The sequence below is a fragment of the Numenius arquata genome, chromosome Z (assembly GCF_964106895.1).
Source record: "Numenius arquata chromosome Z, bNumArq3.hap1.1, whole genome shotgun sequence".
NCBI classification, from domain to species: domain Eukaryota; kingdom Metazoa; phylum Chordata; class Aves; order Charadriiformes; family Scolopacidae; genus Numenius; species Numenius arquata.
In genome coordinates, this window is record NC_133616.1 from 37,848,696 (window position 1) to 37,862,126 (window position 13,431).

General features: G+C 38.3%; 1 protein-coding gene across 3 annotated transcripts in view; it reads left to right on the forward strand.

The window, feature by feature from the left end:
* Positions 1-290: 290 nt before the first annotated feature.
* Positions 291-13,431, forward strand: part of FOCAD (focadhesin) — a 114,050-nt gene continuing 100,909 nt past the window's right edge. For 2 of the 3 annotated variants that reach the window (XM_074165952.1, XM_074165954.1), the window contains exons 1-4: positions 291-347; positions 2,713-2,787; positions 4,349-4,503; positions 9,923-10,027. In XM_074165952.1, coding sequence (XP_074022053.1) covers positions 291-347; positions 2,713-2,787; positions 4,349-4,503; positions 9,923-10,027 — 392 coding nt within the window. The remainder of the gene's footprint in view (positions 348-2,712; positions 2,788-4,348; positions 4,504-9,922; positions 10,028-13,431) is intronic. The other variant, XM_074165953.1, reaches the window with a different exon arrangement.

The following is a 13,431-nucleotide window of genomic DNA, read 5'->3' on the forward strand; positions in this document are numbered from 1 at the left end:
GGAACTGTGTGCTCTGTATGGAACTGTACACTCCAGCTTTAAGAATTGTCAGTCACCCATTCTTTGTGTAAGACCAATGAGTATTCAGCATTTCTTGGGTTTAAGCCCATAAAGCAGGGTGATATAGTAGACTTAAGAGGGGGAAGAAAATGCTTTAATGCTTACATCTGCTGTTAAGTACAACATAAATCTTGTGCAATTTTCTGGCAAATAGCATGCTTTCTTTCCTAGTGCTAAGTATATATATTTTTTTTTTAATCTGTCTTGCAGTGTTGTATGACAGAGCTAAAATGTTGGATGACATTAAGAAGCGGTTTGAATTTCCTAATGCAGCTGTTCAGTCACAGGTAATTTTTTAAAAAGCATTAAACGAATTGTCTGTGGAAACCTTTCTTCCAAGGCCTGCTGCCTGACTGCCTGATAAGGAAGACTTTTTTGGGTTGGGTTTTTTGTTTTGTGTTTTTTTTTTTTTTTTTTTGTTTCAAACGCAGAAAACCATAGAAGTAGGGTATTCTTAAGTTGCTAACAAATGCTAATTGCCCTCTCTGTGTAAGACAAGCATTGGACATAATTGCTCATCACTGTAATGTCTCTGCAGGAAAGTCAGAAACTTCCCAGAACTGGAAAGTTAAGTAGGGCTAAATGGTTTTTAGTGACTTCATGATCTCGAGAGAAGCCAGGAGTTACCAGATGTCACGTGTGGGCTTGAAATACTTGACAATACTTTATAGAACTGTCTTTAGGACTGATCTGTTTTCTTCCTTTGTGATGAGAGCTGAGGACTTAGTGCAGACTTGTCTGTCGTCGAAGAGTAACTGTATACAGCTCCACTGTGATCAGCAGATCAAACCCCTTTATTTTCAGATCCATCCATTGGCTCCTGATCATGTTCATCTGAAACTTTCTCATGTGCATAAAGTGTTTATCATGGTATTTTTAGTGAACAGGAAGGAAGAAAGTAATAAGCTGTTTAAAAAAATACACCTTCCTTGCCTTGGCAATCTCTCATTTCAGTACTAAAAATGTATCTCTTCAGCTGTAACATCATTGATAGCTTTCCCATTTTCTTCCTCTTCCTGTTAGGAATTCAGGATTAAATATGTAGCCATTTGTTTGATGGAATAAATTGTTGTGAAAGCAGTCTGTACAACCTGGTGTCTCTGTTGTCTTTTCAGTTCAGCTCAGTCAACATTGGTTTACAGTTACTAAGTTTGAAAGGCACAGAAGTCCCCTTGTGATCAACTTGGCATTTAGGATAGGAAATCATGTCCCTGAAAGCTAGAGTTCATCTAAAGTCTATCAGTGTCTTGTACTGCAGAGTAGGACTCAGCGTTTTTGAACTAGCTGGATTTTCTTCAGTACAGAAGAATGTCCCTGTTGTACAACTATTGCTGAAGTGTCTTGGCTCATCACTACAGCTGCACATCATTAAAGGCTGCTGGTGTGCTTTGGTTGATTTTTGTGCTGTGCTTTGATTGTTTTGCTGGTTTCCACTTAAATTCTGTGACACCTGAAAAGCATGCTGTAATCTTCCAACCATCATCAGGCCAGGATTCAACTTTGTGACATATGTCTTCTCTTTCTGGGACCAACCAAGACGTCTGCTCTGCAGGGCATGTAACCTACACCGTCAAGTATCAGCAAAATGAGGAACTTGAGCATAGTTTTGTAGGTCAAAAAGTTTTACTGGTGAATAAAGTTCTTGGAATGCAGTGGGCTAAACTACATTTTTCACTTTCCTGTATAGCTCACTGCAAAAGCAACTTTCTATTGATAAGCCCCTTTTCCAGTCTAATGCAAGTGTTTTAAGGATGCGGGTGTGAATTAATTTCTGAAGTTCCTTATAAAGAAAAGAAAAAAAATAATAGAAGATTCACTTGATAAGTGCATTAGGTATTTCAATATTTTAGTCCACATTTAGATTTTTAAAGGCAGTTTGAGGAAATCAGACATTCCTTCTATTAGAATGAGGTGCTTAATCTTAAACCTCAAATGAACAGGCATTTGCTGTTCTTTAGAACTGAAGCCCTCATTCTTTAGAATGAAAGCATCTTTTTGCAGGACCTTGAAAATTTAAATCTTGTTCACGATCTCTGCCACAGAATAGCTTTATGAGGAATACTGTTGACTCCAAATCCTTGTTTAAAGTAAATGAAACATTTCTGGCATTAGGTATGCTAGGGAATATGTAAAGGGCTTATGGTATGGTAGTATGTTTGTCATCAATGTTTAGTAAAACTTGTGACGCAAAAATTTGGGCAAGTTGCTTAGATTTGCTGTGTTCCACTGCTTCTCTTGCTCCTGCTGCCATGTATAGTAAAGGATTTAATAATTACTGGTGCTGTTAAGTACACTGAGATCTGTACGGCAGTGGAGCTGTAAATGTCTATTACAGTTGATGCATTAAAATGTCTGCAATTCCTGAGTATGTACCTGATTCTAATCTTATAAGAGGTTCTGTACAAAGAGACCCTTGGATCTATGGGGAGGAGCCCTATGGATGTTTTTTTCTCTTCTGCCTCAGGCTAGCAGTAACAAGTAGTATGCCAGCATTATGCAGATTTTGCTGTAAAACATATTCAGATTGCATACCAGTAAGTTTGATATTTGAAATCACAATAAAATGATCGTGTGCAACACCAATGTAAGTTCTTCTTAATGGAGAATAGAAAAATAACACTTGATCTGCATGTGTTTATTTTTTTCTTTTAGGCAGTGGGTCATCTGATTGCTGCAGTACTGAAAGAAAATGCTTCTTCAGAGAAGATCAGGGAGGCGTCTCACCAGGTCTGTGGCATTCTTTCACTTCTATCTCCTCTCCCATCCATATGTGCTTATGTTTTTCTATGGTTTCCCATTCCCCATTATGTAATGTTAATAAATCCTTGAAGTTAAGTAGGGTAGTTAGCATTATGTGTCTGGGTGTACAGGTAGAAATGGTAAATCTCTAGGATCAGAAGAGCAGTTTTACTTCCATCAGAAGTCTTAATGGCAGAAGTCTTAATTCTGCAGAATACCAACATGTAGCTATGCTCTGTTTAAGACAGTTTTGAGTTTATTTATGTTACTGCAAGTGAAGTGCCATATGGTGAGACATTGTCACTTGAGTAGGAAAGCCTTTTACATCACTATAAAAATTTTTAGAAGTATGGCATCTCACGTGGTGTTATATTTCTTATTAGCTAACTAAAGCTCACATTTCTTTGAGAGAGAGCATGTTGCAAAGGCATACTTTGCTTTTTAGTTGAGTCAAACGTGCTTAAGTGCAGGTCTGTCTGTTAACTGAGAGGCATATGAAATGCTGGCATTTGCAAGTGTCACAGCAATGTAGGAGAGATGTTAGGATTTGCTTTTCCATTTTTCCTCCCTAAAAGCTGATTTGTACAAAAATTACCAGAAAATTACTTGTGGATTTTTCCTCCTAATTGGAAGTCTTTAAAAAAAAAAAAAAAAAAAAAGAGAACAAACCAAACTAGCAAACCCGAACCTGAAAAGTGTGAAAAGTGCTGAGTTTTTGATGTGAGGGAATGTTGGTGTGCAGTTTCTCTAACAGAAGCTCCTCCAACAGTCCTGATCATAATCATGTTCTCAAATGACATTCTGTTTTGAGCTATAAGCTGACTCTTCCCATTTGCTACCCCATGAAGGTATTAAACTGAAAAACAGCAACATCTTCTAAAACGTAAGAAGCAGAAGATTGTGCTGCTTAGACATTACAGGCTTCCTTTTTATTCAGGGGCATTTTGCAGTGCTCAATTGTTTAAAAATGTTCCTTGTTTCCCCATTTGGAAGCTACAAAGTCAGCAAACTAACCTGTGAATGCAAATTTAGCATGAAAACAATCAGCAGTTTTGATGGATACTGCCAAATCATTGTGCTTACCAGCAAATGGAGAGAACTGAGGACTTCATATGGTGAGGAATGACGACTTACCTCTCAACAGCCCTTTTCACGTCCTCCTCTAGCTGTCTGCACTATACCTTGCTGTAGGCATAGCTTGACAAAGCAGTTCTGAGTTGTCTCCGATTACATCTTGATCTTTTTAAGGAAAGTGAAATTGATGCTAGTCTACCTGCATAGGCACAGTTGAAATATTAATCTAACGTGCCCTTTTCTCAGAGACTCCTGTCCCTACTGAGGGCATAGGCAATGGGGGGAAGGAAAGTGGGAGCTGTCCTGGACAAGGCCTTTCTTAGGAGTGGAATCTGTACCCCAGCTTCCTGTCTTGTGCTCTCTAAAACTTCAGGAGCAGCTCTTGAGCAGTTTTTTATTTAAAAGTGTGTTTGATGAATGAAGATAAATCAGTGTCAGCCTTCTCATTGCTTGTGTCTCATGCTTTTGATTTCAGACTCCTGCTCTGAACTTGCTTTGGGAAAAGTGCTGTAGTGAGAATGTTGCCTTGCGAACAGCCTGCTCCGAGGGGTTGGTGGCACTTGTTGTAGAGAAACATGCTGAGTTTGACTACGTTCTTCATGGAGCTCTCAACTTAATTCCTTCAGCAAGGTAGTGTTTGTTTGCCTGATTTTGTGCCTTTTGTCAGCTGGTTATCAGTCACTGCTTTTCCGTTGTAATTGCAGGGGAAGAGGAGAGGTTCTGTAAATGACAGTATTTTCAAATAAGCTGTGGCCTTAAGGACTGCTGTCGCGCTGCTACTCTGCTGAAGGCTGTTGTTTTCATCTTGGCAGTGTGACAGCATGGGTCTGACTTAAGAACTCAGAGTATCCTATGCATGTAAACTGAAATTAATAGCAGTATAGACTAATGCTCTGAACTTTGAACTGTGGAACCTCAGAAATCAGTGCACTGTCTAGGTTTATTGCCTCTATCATGGGGAAAGGGGATGAAAGTGACGGCAACTTCCATTATGGGGAAGGGAAATAATTTCCTAATCAGCCTGTCCAAATTACTACTTGCACACATAGAGTTCACTATGTGGGGATTAGGAATGCTGGGTTTTGTTTCCCAGTTTGTTGAGGAAGAAATCGCTTTACCTAACTCTACAGCTAATTCCTCCTAAAAATTTTTGCAAATGTAAAGCTTACATCTCACAATGGTGTTTTTAGCCAGACTGCCTGTGCTGAGAGAAATACTGAGAGAATGCAGTTATGGGGGTAGAAGACACTATGCATAAAATTCACAGATGGGAAGTCAAGTGATGATTGAGAAAGTGTTTCCTTACAAATCAAGCAACCTTATAAAATTCCTTGGGTTATCTAGCGCTCTTCTGATTTTTGGCAGTTAACTGGATTTCTGCACTAAGCTTTTCTCATTCTCTTTGTAGAAACTGCTATAGTTGTTTTTAGCCAAGCTAGCTAATTGTTGCTACATCTGTGATGTCTTACGCTGCTGAGCTCAACACACATTGCAAGAGCCATGCTAGTCAAGACATGTTTTTCACCCTTTCTAACCTTCACGTAATCGGTTTTAGGCTGAGGTTTCTCATGGTCAGTCTGAGCCAAAGATGAGTTTATGTTTGAGTCAACTAGCAAAATGCTTGAGAAATCAGATATTTTAAAAAATACCATTTCTTTCCATGTGACTTTCTTGATTGCAACTAGGATCGTACTGTGATGATGCTGATTCTATACTGAGTTTACAATAGGTGGTTATGGATCCCTAGGAAAGGTTTTGTTTTGTAGATATATTTCTTTATAATATCAATAAGTTCTCCAAACCATAGTCCTCCAAACGACAAAATTTTACTAGTTCAGTTTCGTACTAAGGGAATAACCTTCATTGTTAATAAAGATACAAAAGCACCTGTGCTTGGACTATGAGAATCTGAGTCCTGTGGAGTAAGGTGGAGGGAAAGTTTCATTAGTTGTGGCTTGCAGACTAAGAAATGTGAAATTCCAGTTCAGCTGGGTGTTTGTTACAGTATCAGCAGTTTATAAGTAAATGAAATGTTAATACAATTTTGTACTTCAGAAAATAAAAAGTGTAAAATGGCATATTTAGGATTGAGTTAACTTTAAAAACAAAATCAGAGTTATGTAGTGAAAGACTTAGATCTACCCCATTTCTACATCGTTCTTAGATTTTTCCATGTGTGAAACCAACACATATGACTCATTGCTATAGTAAGTGCTGGCAAATTACACAGGAACCTTTTATGTATTTTTGGCTTCTTCCCGCTGCCCCAAGCTGCCACGATTCAAACTACATCCACTATGGATTGCAAAGCAGGGTTTATATAGCCTAACCTATAGTCTGTGGGTTTGAAATATCTCTGTCCTCAGGAGCTGGTTAAACTGACAGTTTCAGAGTGGTTCATTTCAGTGCTGATACTTTTTTTTTTTTTTTTTTTACTGACTCTTTTAGAATTGTAGCTTGCTGTTCCTCATCCTGTTCCCTGCCAAATTTTCATCCAGGTTTGCTCTGTGGCTTTGCACTGCTGTGTGCACAGTGTCTCTAAAATCAAGTAAATATGAAATTTGCAGCCAGCGGCACCCAGCAGAAAGATACTTGCAACTGCTGAGCCCCATTCAGTGCTGACTGGAGTTAGGTGAATGTTTTATTGGCAAAGACTACTCATGTTGTGTTCTTGCTTCTCTTCCTTCTGTTACAATGAATTTATCAGGGGCTTAGTGCACTTGGTGGATTTTATTTTGTCAGGAGTATCAAATTCTGCACACTAGGAAAGACATTTTGCTTTGTCAAAGGTGAACATCCACTACCTGTCTCAGTTGTATTGTTATGTGGTCACAGTATCTGCTCATCTATTCTTATCTCTCTGTGCATCATTGTGCTGACTGTCTCTTAAACCCAGTGTTCAGTTTCCTCTGATGCCCCAAGAGTTTAAACTTAACAGAAAATCACATTTATGTGTGTGCTTGTGTGTGTATACATACATACAAAAAATGTATACATATGTAAATATATACATGCACATTTTTACGTATTTTTAACATTGGTCTCCAGCTTTCTGTGTAGAAGATGATGGGAAAAGCTCTGTGGCCTGTATTCAATAATGAATGAGCATAAGTAATCAGGTCAATCTATTAAAAACCTGTGAAACAATGGATTATTGTAGTCACTAAGAAATTGTTAGAAGGATTTCTCTGTGTATGTGTATTTTCAGAATGTTTTTATCACCTTAGCATGTATGCCTATAAGAGGTGAGGAAACCCTTGTAATATGTCATGCGGTTGTTCTGCTTGGGTTCAGGAGCTGAGTGCAAAGCCTAAAACAGCCATTCTCCCCCTACCTCCTGCCTGGAATTAGGACCAGCAATACAGGAATTTCAGAACAGGGAAGCCTGTATTCTTATTGAGTGCTTTATGGTTTGTTTTTCCCCCTTGCTGCATGGTTACCCAATTGAAGCTGGAGAATATGCTAGCAAATTCCTATTTAACTGACTCTTTCTAGCCATGAAGTATCTAAAAGGTGGTTGTTCTCTCACTCTTCCTTATACCCATCTAAAAGGCTCTCCTTCCTCCTCTGTGTGTTATGTTGACTGTATTGCAATTTGGAAGCCCCTCTACACACCTTCCTGTTGGTTGCTTTGCAGCAGAGTTCTGCCAAACCTTGTGTTTTATTGTATAGTCAGATGTCAATGTTTTTAGAGCCAGATGTCACGACAGCCAGTCATTTTAAAGATTACAGACGTGTCTTGTAACTGGTCTTTTTCTGGAAGAAAGAAAGAAAATGGAAACATATTCTGTCAGTTTTGATCTAGGTCGATGTTATCCAGCACTGTTGGCAAAAGTATGAAAGGCTCAGAAGGGAGAACATACTACTTTGCCTGTATCTGGGGTATGAAACTAAGCATTTATTGGCGGGGAGATCCACTGTGGGAATCCCTAGACATTCCCTGGTGTGCCATACCACCTTATGGAAAAGAGTCTGTCTGCAGATGGTGATAAGTACCGTAAAGGTAAAAGTGGTATTTATGTGCTCCCATTTTCTTTTGAATCATGTGAGGATTTTTAGGTTATGATTCTATAATCAGCATGATCCTTTGCCTTTGCAAGTTCTGAATCTTCAGCAAAATGTTAAGTAAAGTCATGATATTTTTTTGTGATTACATCCTGTTACCATACACTGTTGTGCTGATGTTGGTCCAGCCTGTGTATGCAAACTCCTGTCTTTTAATAGTGTTCACTTAAAGTCTCCCTGTTTTTTGATAGAAATTGCTTAAATTTGTTCAAACCTTTTGGTATAGCTTAAAAGTCTAAATGTATGTATATCCATTCATACTTCTCCATATGAGTCACAGGCAATAGGACAAGAGGAAATGGCCTCAAGTTGCTCCAGGGGAGGTTCAGATCAGATATTAGGAAAAATTTTTACACTGAAAGGGTTATTAAGCATTGGAATGGGCTGCCCAGGGAAGTGCTTGAGATGCCACCCCTGGAAGTATTTTAAAGACAGGTGGACATAGTGCTTAGTGACATGGTTTAGTGGTGGTTTTTATCAGAGTTAGGTTGATGGTTGGACTACATGATCTGAAAGGTCCCTTCCAGCCTAGACAATTCTATGATTATATGATAATTTAGGAATATGTTTGTGGAGCATACTGTACCCTATGCCAAACAGTTAATATTACTGTTATCTCAGTTTGCTCATGTCTTAAATGAGGATGATAGTTTGTTTGTCCTATGAGAGTGTTACATAAATTCTGCCTAATTCTTTGTTTCCAGCTCACTATCTGAGGAGGGCCTGCAGTTTTCCATTAACTGATGGAGAAGTGGAATTACAGATAAAATAGATTTCTTGGATTTTTTTTTTCCCGCTAGGAAGGAAAGAAGAGGGAACAATAAAAAAGAAAACCAAAAAAAAACCTCCAGCAGCTAGTTCTTTTTTGCTCCGTTATCTTGGTCTGTGTGATAGAAGAAGTAAGATGATGTTCTCTTATAATTGTGTTAGCTCTTCCTGTTCATTATGTGAATAAAGTGAGGAGTAATTACAGTTTATTAACATGAGTATTAAATTATCTAATATATTTTTAGGGGATGATGATGCAATTGTATAGCATGTTCTAGGTGAAAAGTCAAAGAATCAACCATGACTTTTTCCTCTGCTTCTACCTTTTCACCACGTGAAAGAGTGTACAGTATAGAATCCAGGCTATTTTCTTTAGAATGGATTGGGTTGGATCTGGCATAGTCTGGTTGAGGAGGTGTGAAAAGATTGAAAAGGTGTGGAAAGCACTTAATTCTGAAGAGGAGAGCAAAATTTTGAAAGTTGTCCTTGTAAGCTCAGAGAATCAGTAATAAGCTCTAGGCTTCTTGAGCTCTTTACTGCATGGTCACAGAGCATTTCCACACACCACACACACACCACACCCCCCTGTGGTGGGCTTCGATAATTTCATTAGTGCTGCTCCAGGAAAATATGGGAAATCCTATTAAAATTCCAGAAATGCTGTTGTTCATTGAATTTTCCCAAATGGTAAATTAAACAACATAGGAGGAGGGAGATAAAATAGCTGTATGTATCTATCTTATGTAGTCCTTGGCTCCTGAGAACAAAAGTCAGCACAAACACTTAATACATTAAGTGTATTTTCTGACAATGTGGTTTCTCTTGCTGGACAATGGCATGGTTGAAATTGTGTACCATGCTGGGTGTTTACCTATATACTTGCATTCACAGAAGAGGTAATTTTTGGTTTTTAATATACTAAAAGTACCAGTTTAATTAAGCAGGGCACAGCAAATATAAGATATGGTAGAAGCAAACCATCAAAAGTTTTAATTGATACATTAATTATTCTCTGTGCTTCTCATTATGTGAAAAGGAAGACAAAGACACGTGAATGCGCAAATTGCGCAAAATTGTGTAGGCAGGTATGAGGACATCCTTGAGGAGAACTCAAGGCTTCTTGAGTGTCAGTTTTGTTCTTCAGTTCCTCCTCTTACAGAAGAATCAACTCATGTAACTACATATGTGACAGTAATGTATTTCTTTTTGTTAACAGGAATGTGCATGGTTTAGTAAAAACCATTTGGAAATTGCTACAAATTCAAGCTATTCAACTGGAAAAAGATGGAGATAAGGATGTTTGGAATCTGTATGGAATCAGGTTTGTTTCATATCACTTAAGATAGCATAATAACTGTTAGTCTGGTTTCCAGAAAAAACATAGATTAAGTATTGATACTGGCCTTCAGTCTGTCTCTTTTGTGGGTGGGTGGGAGCGGGGGTGTTCTTTTTTGTGATGTGCGAGTTTTCGGATGGTGTTTTTTTTTTTTAACTGCAAGTAATCAAGCGCTAGCACAGTTTGCACCGAGATGTTGTGGAATCTCCATCCTTGGATATATCAAAACCTGACTGCATGTGATCCAGGGCAGCCTTCACTAGCTGACACTGCTTGAGCACATGGGTTGGACTAAATGATCTGAGGATGTCCCTTCCAACCTAAATGATTCTCTTATTCTTTGTTTATTGGGTTTTTTTTTCCAGTTTTAAGGAGTCTTGTAGTACAGGGATAAGATCGCCACCATATGCTCAAAAGGGGCAATGGCAATGTGAAGGCTGTGTGCGGGAAAGAACGAATAAGTACCATGGCTTCTCCAAATACAGAACCTGGATGATTGCTAATAGTCCTTTTAATAAGTCTTTTATTCTAAAACTGTGGCCCACTTCCCTCTCACTTGTTTTTTCTGTTTATTTGTGTTATCAACATAAGGTTCCTGAATGCTTTTACTGCTAAAGTGGTTGGCATGTAAAAATAAATTATTTAAACATGCATCCAGAGCTACTCATATAAAACTGCTTGTCATGCAGTAGCACCCTTCCTAAAGGGCCATCTTAATAGCTTCATCCAACTCTTGAGAAACCATGAGTCAGTGCTGACATTAACAGCCTCTATTGTATCCTTCCTGGAGAAGGTGCCAGCTTGGTTGATGTCATGAACATTTTTCAAGTTGCTTTTTATGCAGTTAAGAGGTATCATTGTAACAGGCTGTAGCTATAGTGCTTTAAGGATATAAAAGACACTATTTGGAAGACAGGCATCGTGTCTTTACTTAAGCAGAATGAAATAGTGAACAAAAGTGAAACAAATTTTGGAGTGCTGGAGTCACTTGCATTCCTGAAATCCCATGTGCCTTTGTTTTTCCAGCTATATCAGTTCTTTTTACAAAGTCCACATTCTTATAGAACAGTTTTAATTGAAAAGGCAGGTAATGAAGGGTAGTGAGATGGAATACTTCTGGAAACTATCTTTAGTAGTAAGTAAACTACTCCTGGTAGAAGAGACTAGGTTAAAGAAACTTAATCCAGGCTCCGTGTGCAGAAGAGGGTAGTAGGATCTGGCTAGAATAAAGAAATAGCCTCTCCGCAATAGGGTAAAGAAACATTACTAGTTTTTTCTTCCCTCTCCACTTACCAAAAGAAAAATTTCTGGTAACATACAAGAAAGGTGAAATTTGATCATTCATAATGGTTTAAATTAGCTTAAAGTAAGAGACAACTGAAAATAAGCAGCAGACTTGTACAGGGCTAATACCTTTTTTGTTGTTCATTTTGCTTCCAATTAACTTTAATGAAGAGACATGTCCCATTGTTTGACTTAGTTTTGGATATCTAGTAGGTCAAGGCCCTGTGATTTTGAGATCTGGCTTTTAGTTTCTAGTGTACAGAAAGTCCTGACTTTATTCGGTGACTTGTTATATAACAATTTTTCTAGTTGCAGTCTATCAAGTGCCATTAAAACTAGATTTCTGAAAGAAATGAAAGAATTTACACAGTAACTTACCAACGGTAACCTCCTATACAGTGTTCATATGTTATGCTGTCAACTGTGCAAAAGTATTCCATATGAAAATCCTCAATGAAGAATCAAAAAGCACCAGTATGTTCTCAAGTAGTTTGCTGTTGTCATCTTTCTTGGGACATTCTGAAACCAGTATTACTAAATAAATTTGGTTTAGATAAATGTTAATTCTGGACAATAGAATTACTTTTATAATACTGCTTCTTGTGATGATGTAGTACCATGAACAGTTCCTGAAAATAAACGAAAGAAAACAATGCCTTGCAGTTTTGGGGATTTTGTCTGGTTATATTGTATTGGGCCTATCTGGGATGGCTTTAGCTTTCCCAGGAAGTGGCTGGACATTGCCTGCTGGTGGGAAGTAGAGAATAAATCTTTTAGTTTTCCTTGGATTTCACATATGGCCCTTGCTTTTCTGTATTAAACTGCCTTTATCTCGACCCATAAGTTTTTCATCTCGTTTCTCCTGATCTTCCTGAAGAGGGGGAGTGGGAGAGCAGCTTGGTGGGTACCTAGCAGTGAGCCAAAGTCAACTCACCACATAGGTGTCCTGATTTCATCTGGGGAAGCCTCTGTAGTTTTAATGCTGGGATTCTCTACTTTCTGTAAGCAAATTAACTTTGGAAAATACAGACGGTATTACCTCTGCCCTACAGAAAGTGAGAAATGTTCCTTCTACTCTACTGAGTTGGTAGAAGACTGCCTCATACATCATTGAACTTGGGGATTGTTTCCATAAGATGTGCAAGTACCACTGTTTTGTGGTTATTTTTTTTTTTTTATAACTGGTATTCCAATGGTGGATAAATGCCAAAACAAATATGCTGGGGTATTTTAAGGATGTGTGAAAAAAGTTATGTGATTTTCAGATTCACATATGGGATGATCTGCACTTTTTGTTAAGTTGTAACCAGCTGCAGCAGAGACAGCAGTAGTCTGCAAGTTGGTCTCACTGTGGACTAGAACTGGTCTTTCCCAGAGGATTTATTATCTCTTGTTTGGCATAAAGCTGTTTCCCATGCATATTAATATAGTTCTCCAGTAATCTAAGCTCAAGCTGAATTGAGTGGGAGGGCAGGGAAGATGGGTTTTGCAGGAGCACCTGTCAGCATTCTTAGTGCAGGTGGGTTATGACATGCTTGTATGGAACTTTAGCTATACATTTTTGCTGGAAACTATTAACTTTTTTAATGAACTATTTTACATTATTCTTAATGATTCATCTTGCATGGTTTTATTGTCTTAAAATTTTGGAGAGCTGCCAACTTTCTGAAATCCAAATTCAGAGCAGGTAGAAAAATGCTTTAAAAATGCATATTTGATGGGGTAAAGTGATGTTCGATCTTTCTGAAAGGGCCAGGGTCCCAGCTGCATATGCAGAAGAGTATGTTGGCTGCAGACGTGATCCCTTGTACAGAAAAATAAATATGTTACTGAATTTGTGCTCTACATCAGATTGGTGCTCTATCCTCTGTTCAGAGATGTAACAAAAAGATTGAGATGACCTAGAAGTTAAAAATAACTTTTGTTTTGTTGTTGCCCCTCCCATAAGATTTATCTTTGTTTCCCTAGACACTTACGTATTTACAGGTGGATAACTGTAGTGTCTGGTTGTGCATTTTGCATCATCCTGAATCCACCGGCAATAATTTATGGTAGTACCAGTGTAGTGTCATTTAAACATGTACATTTTACATTGCTGTGCTAGC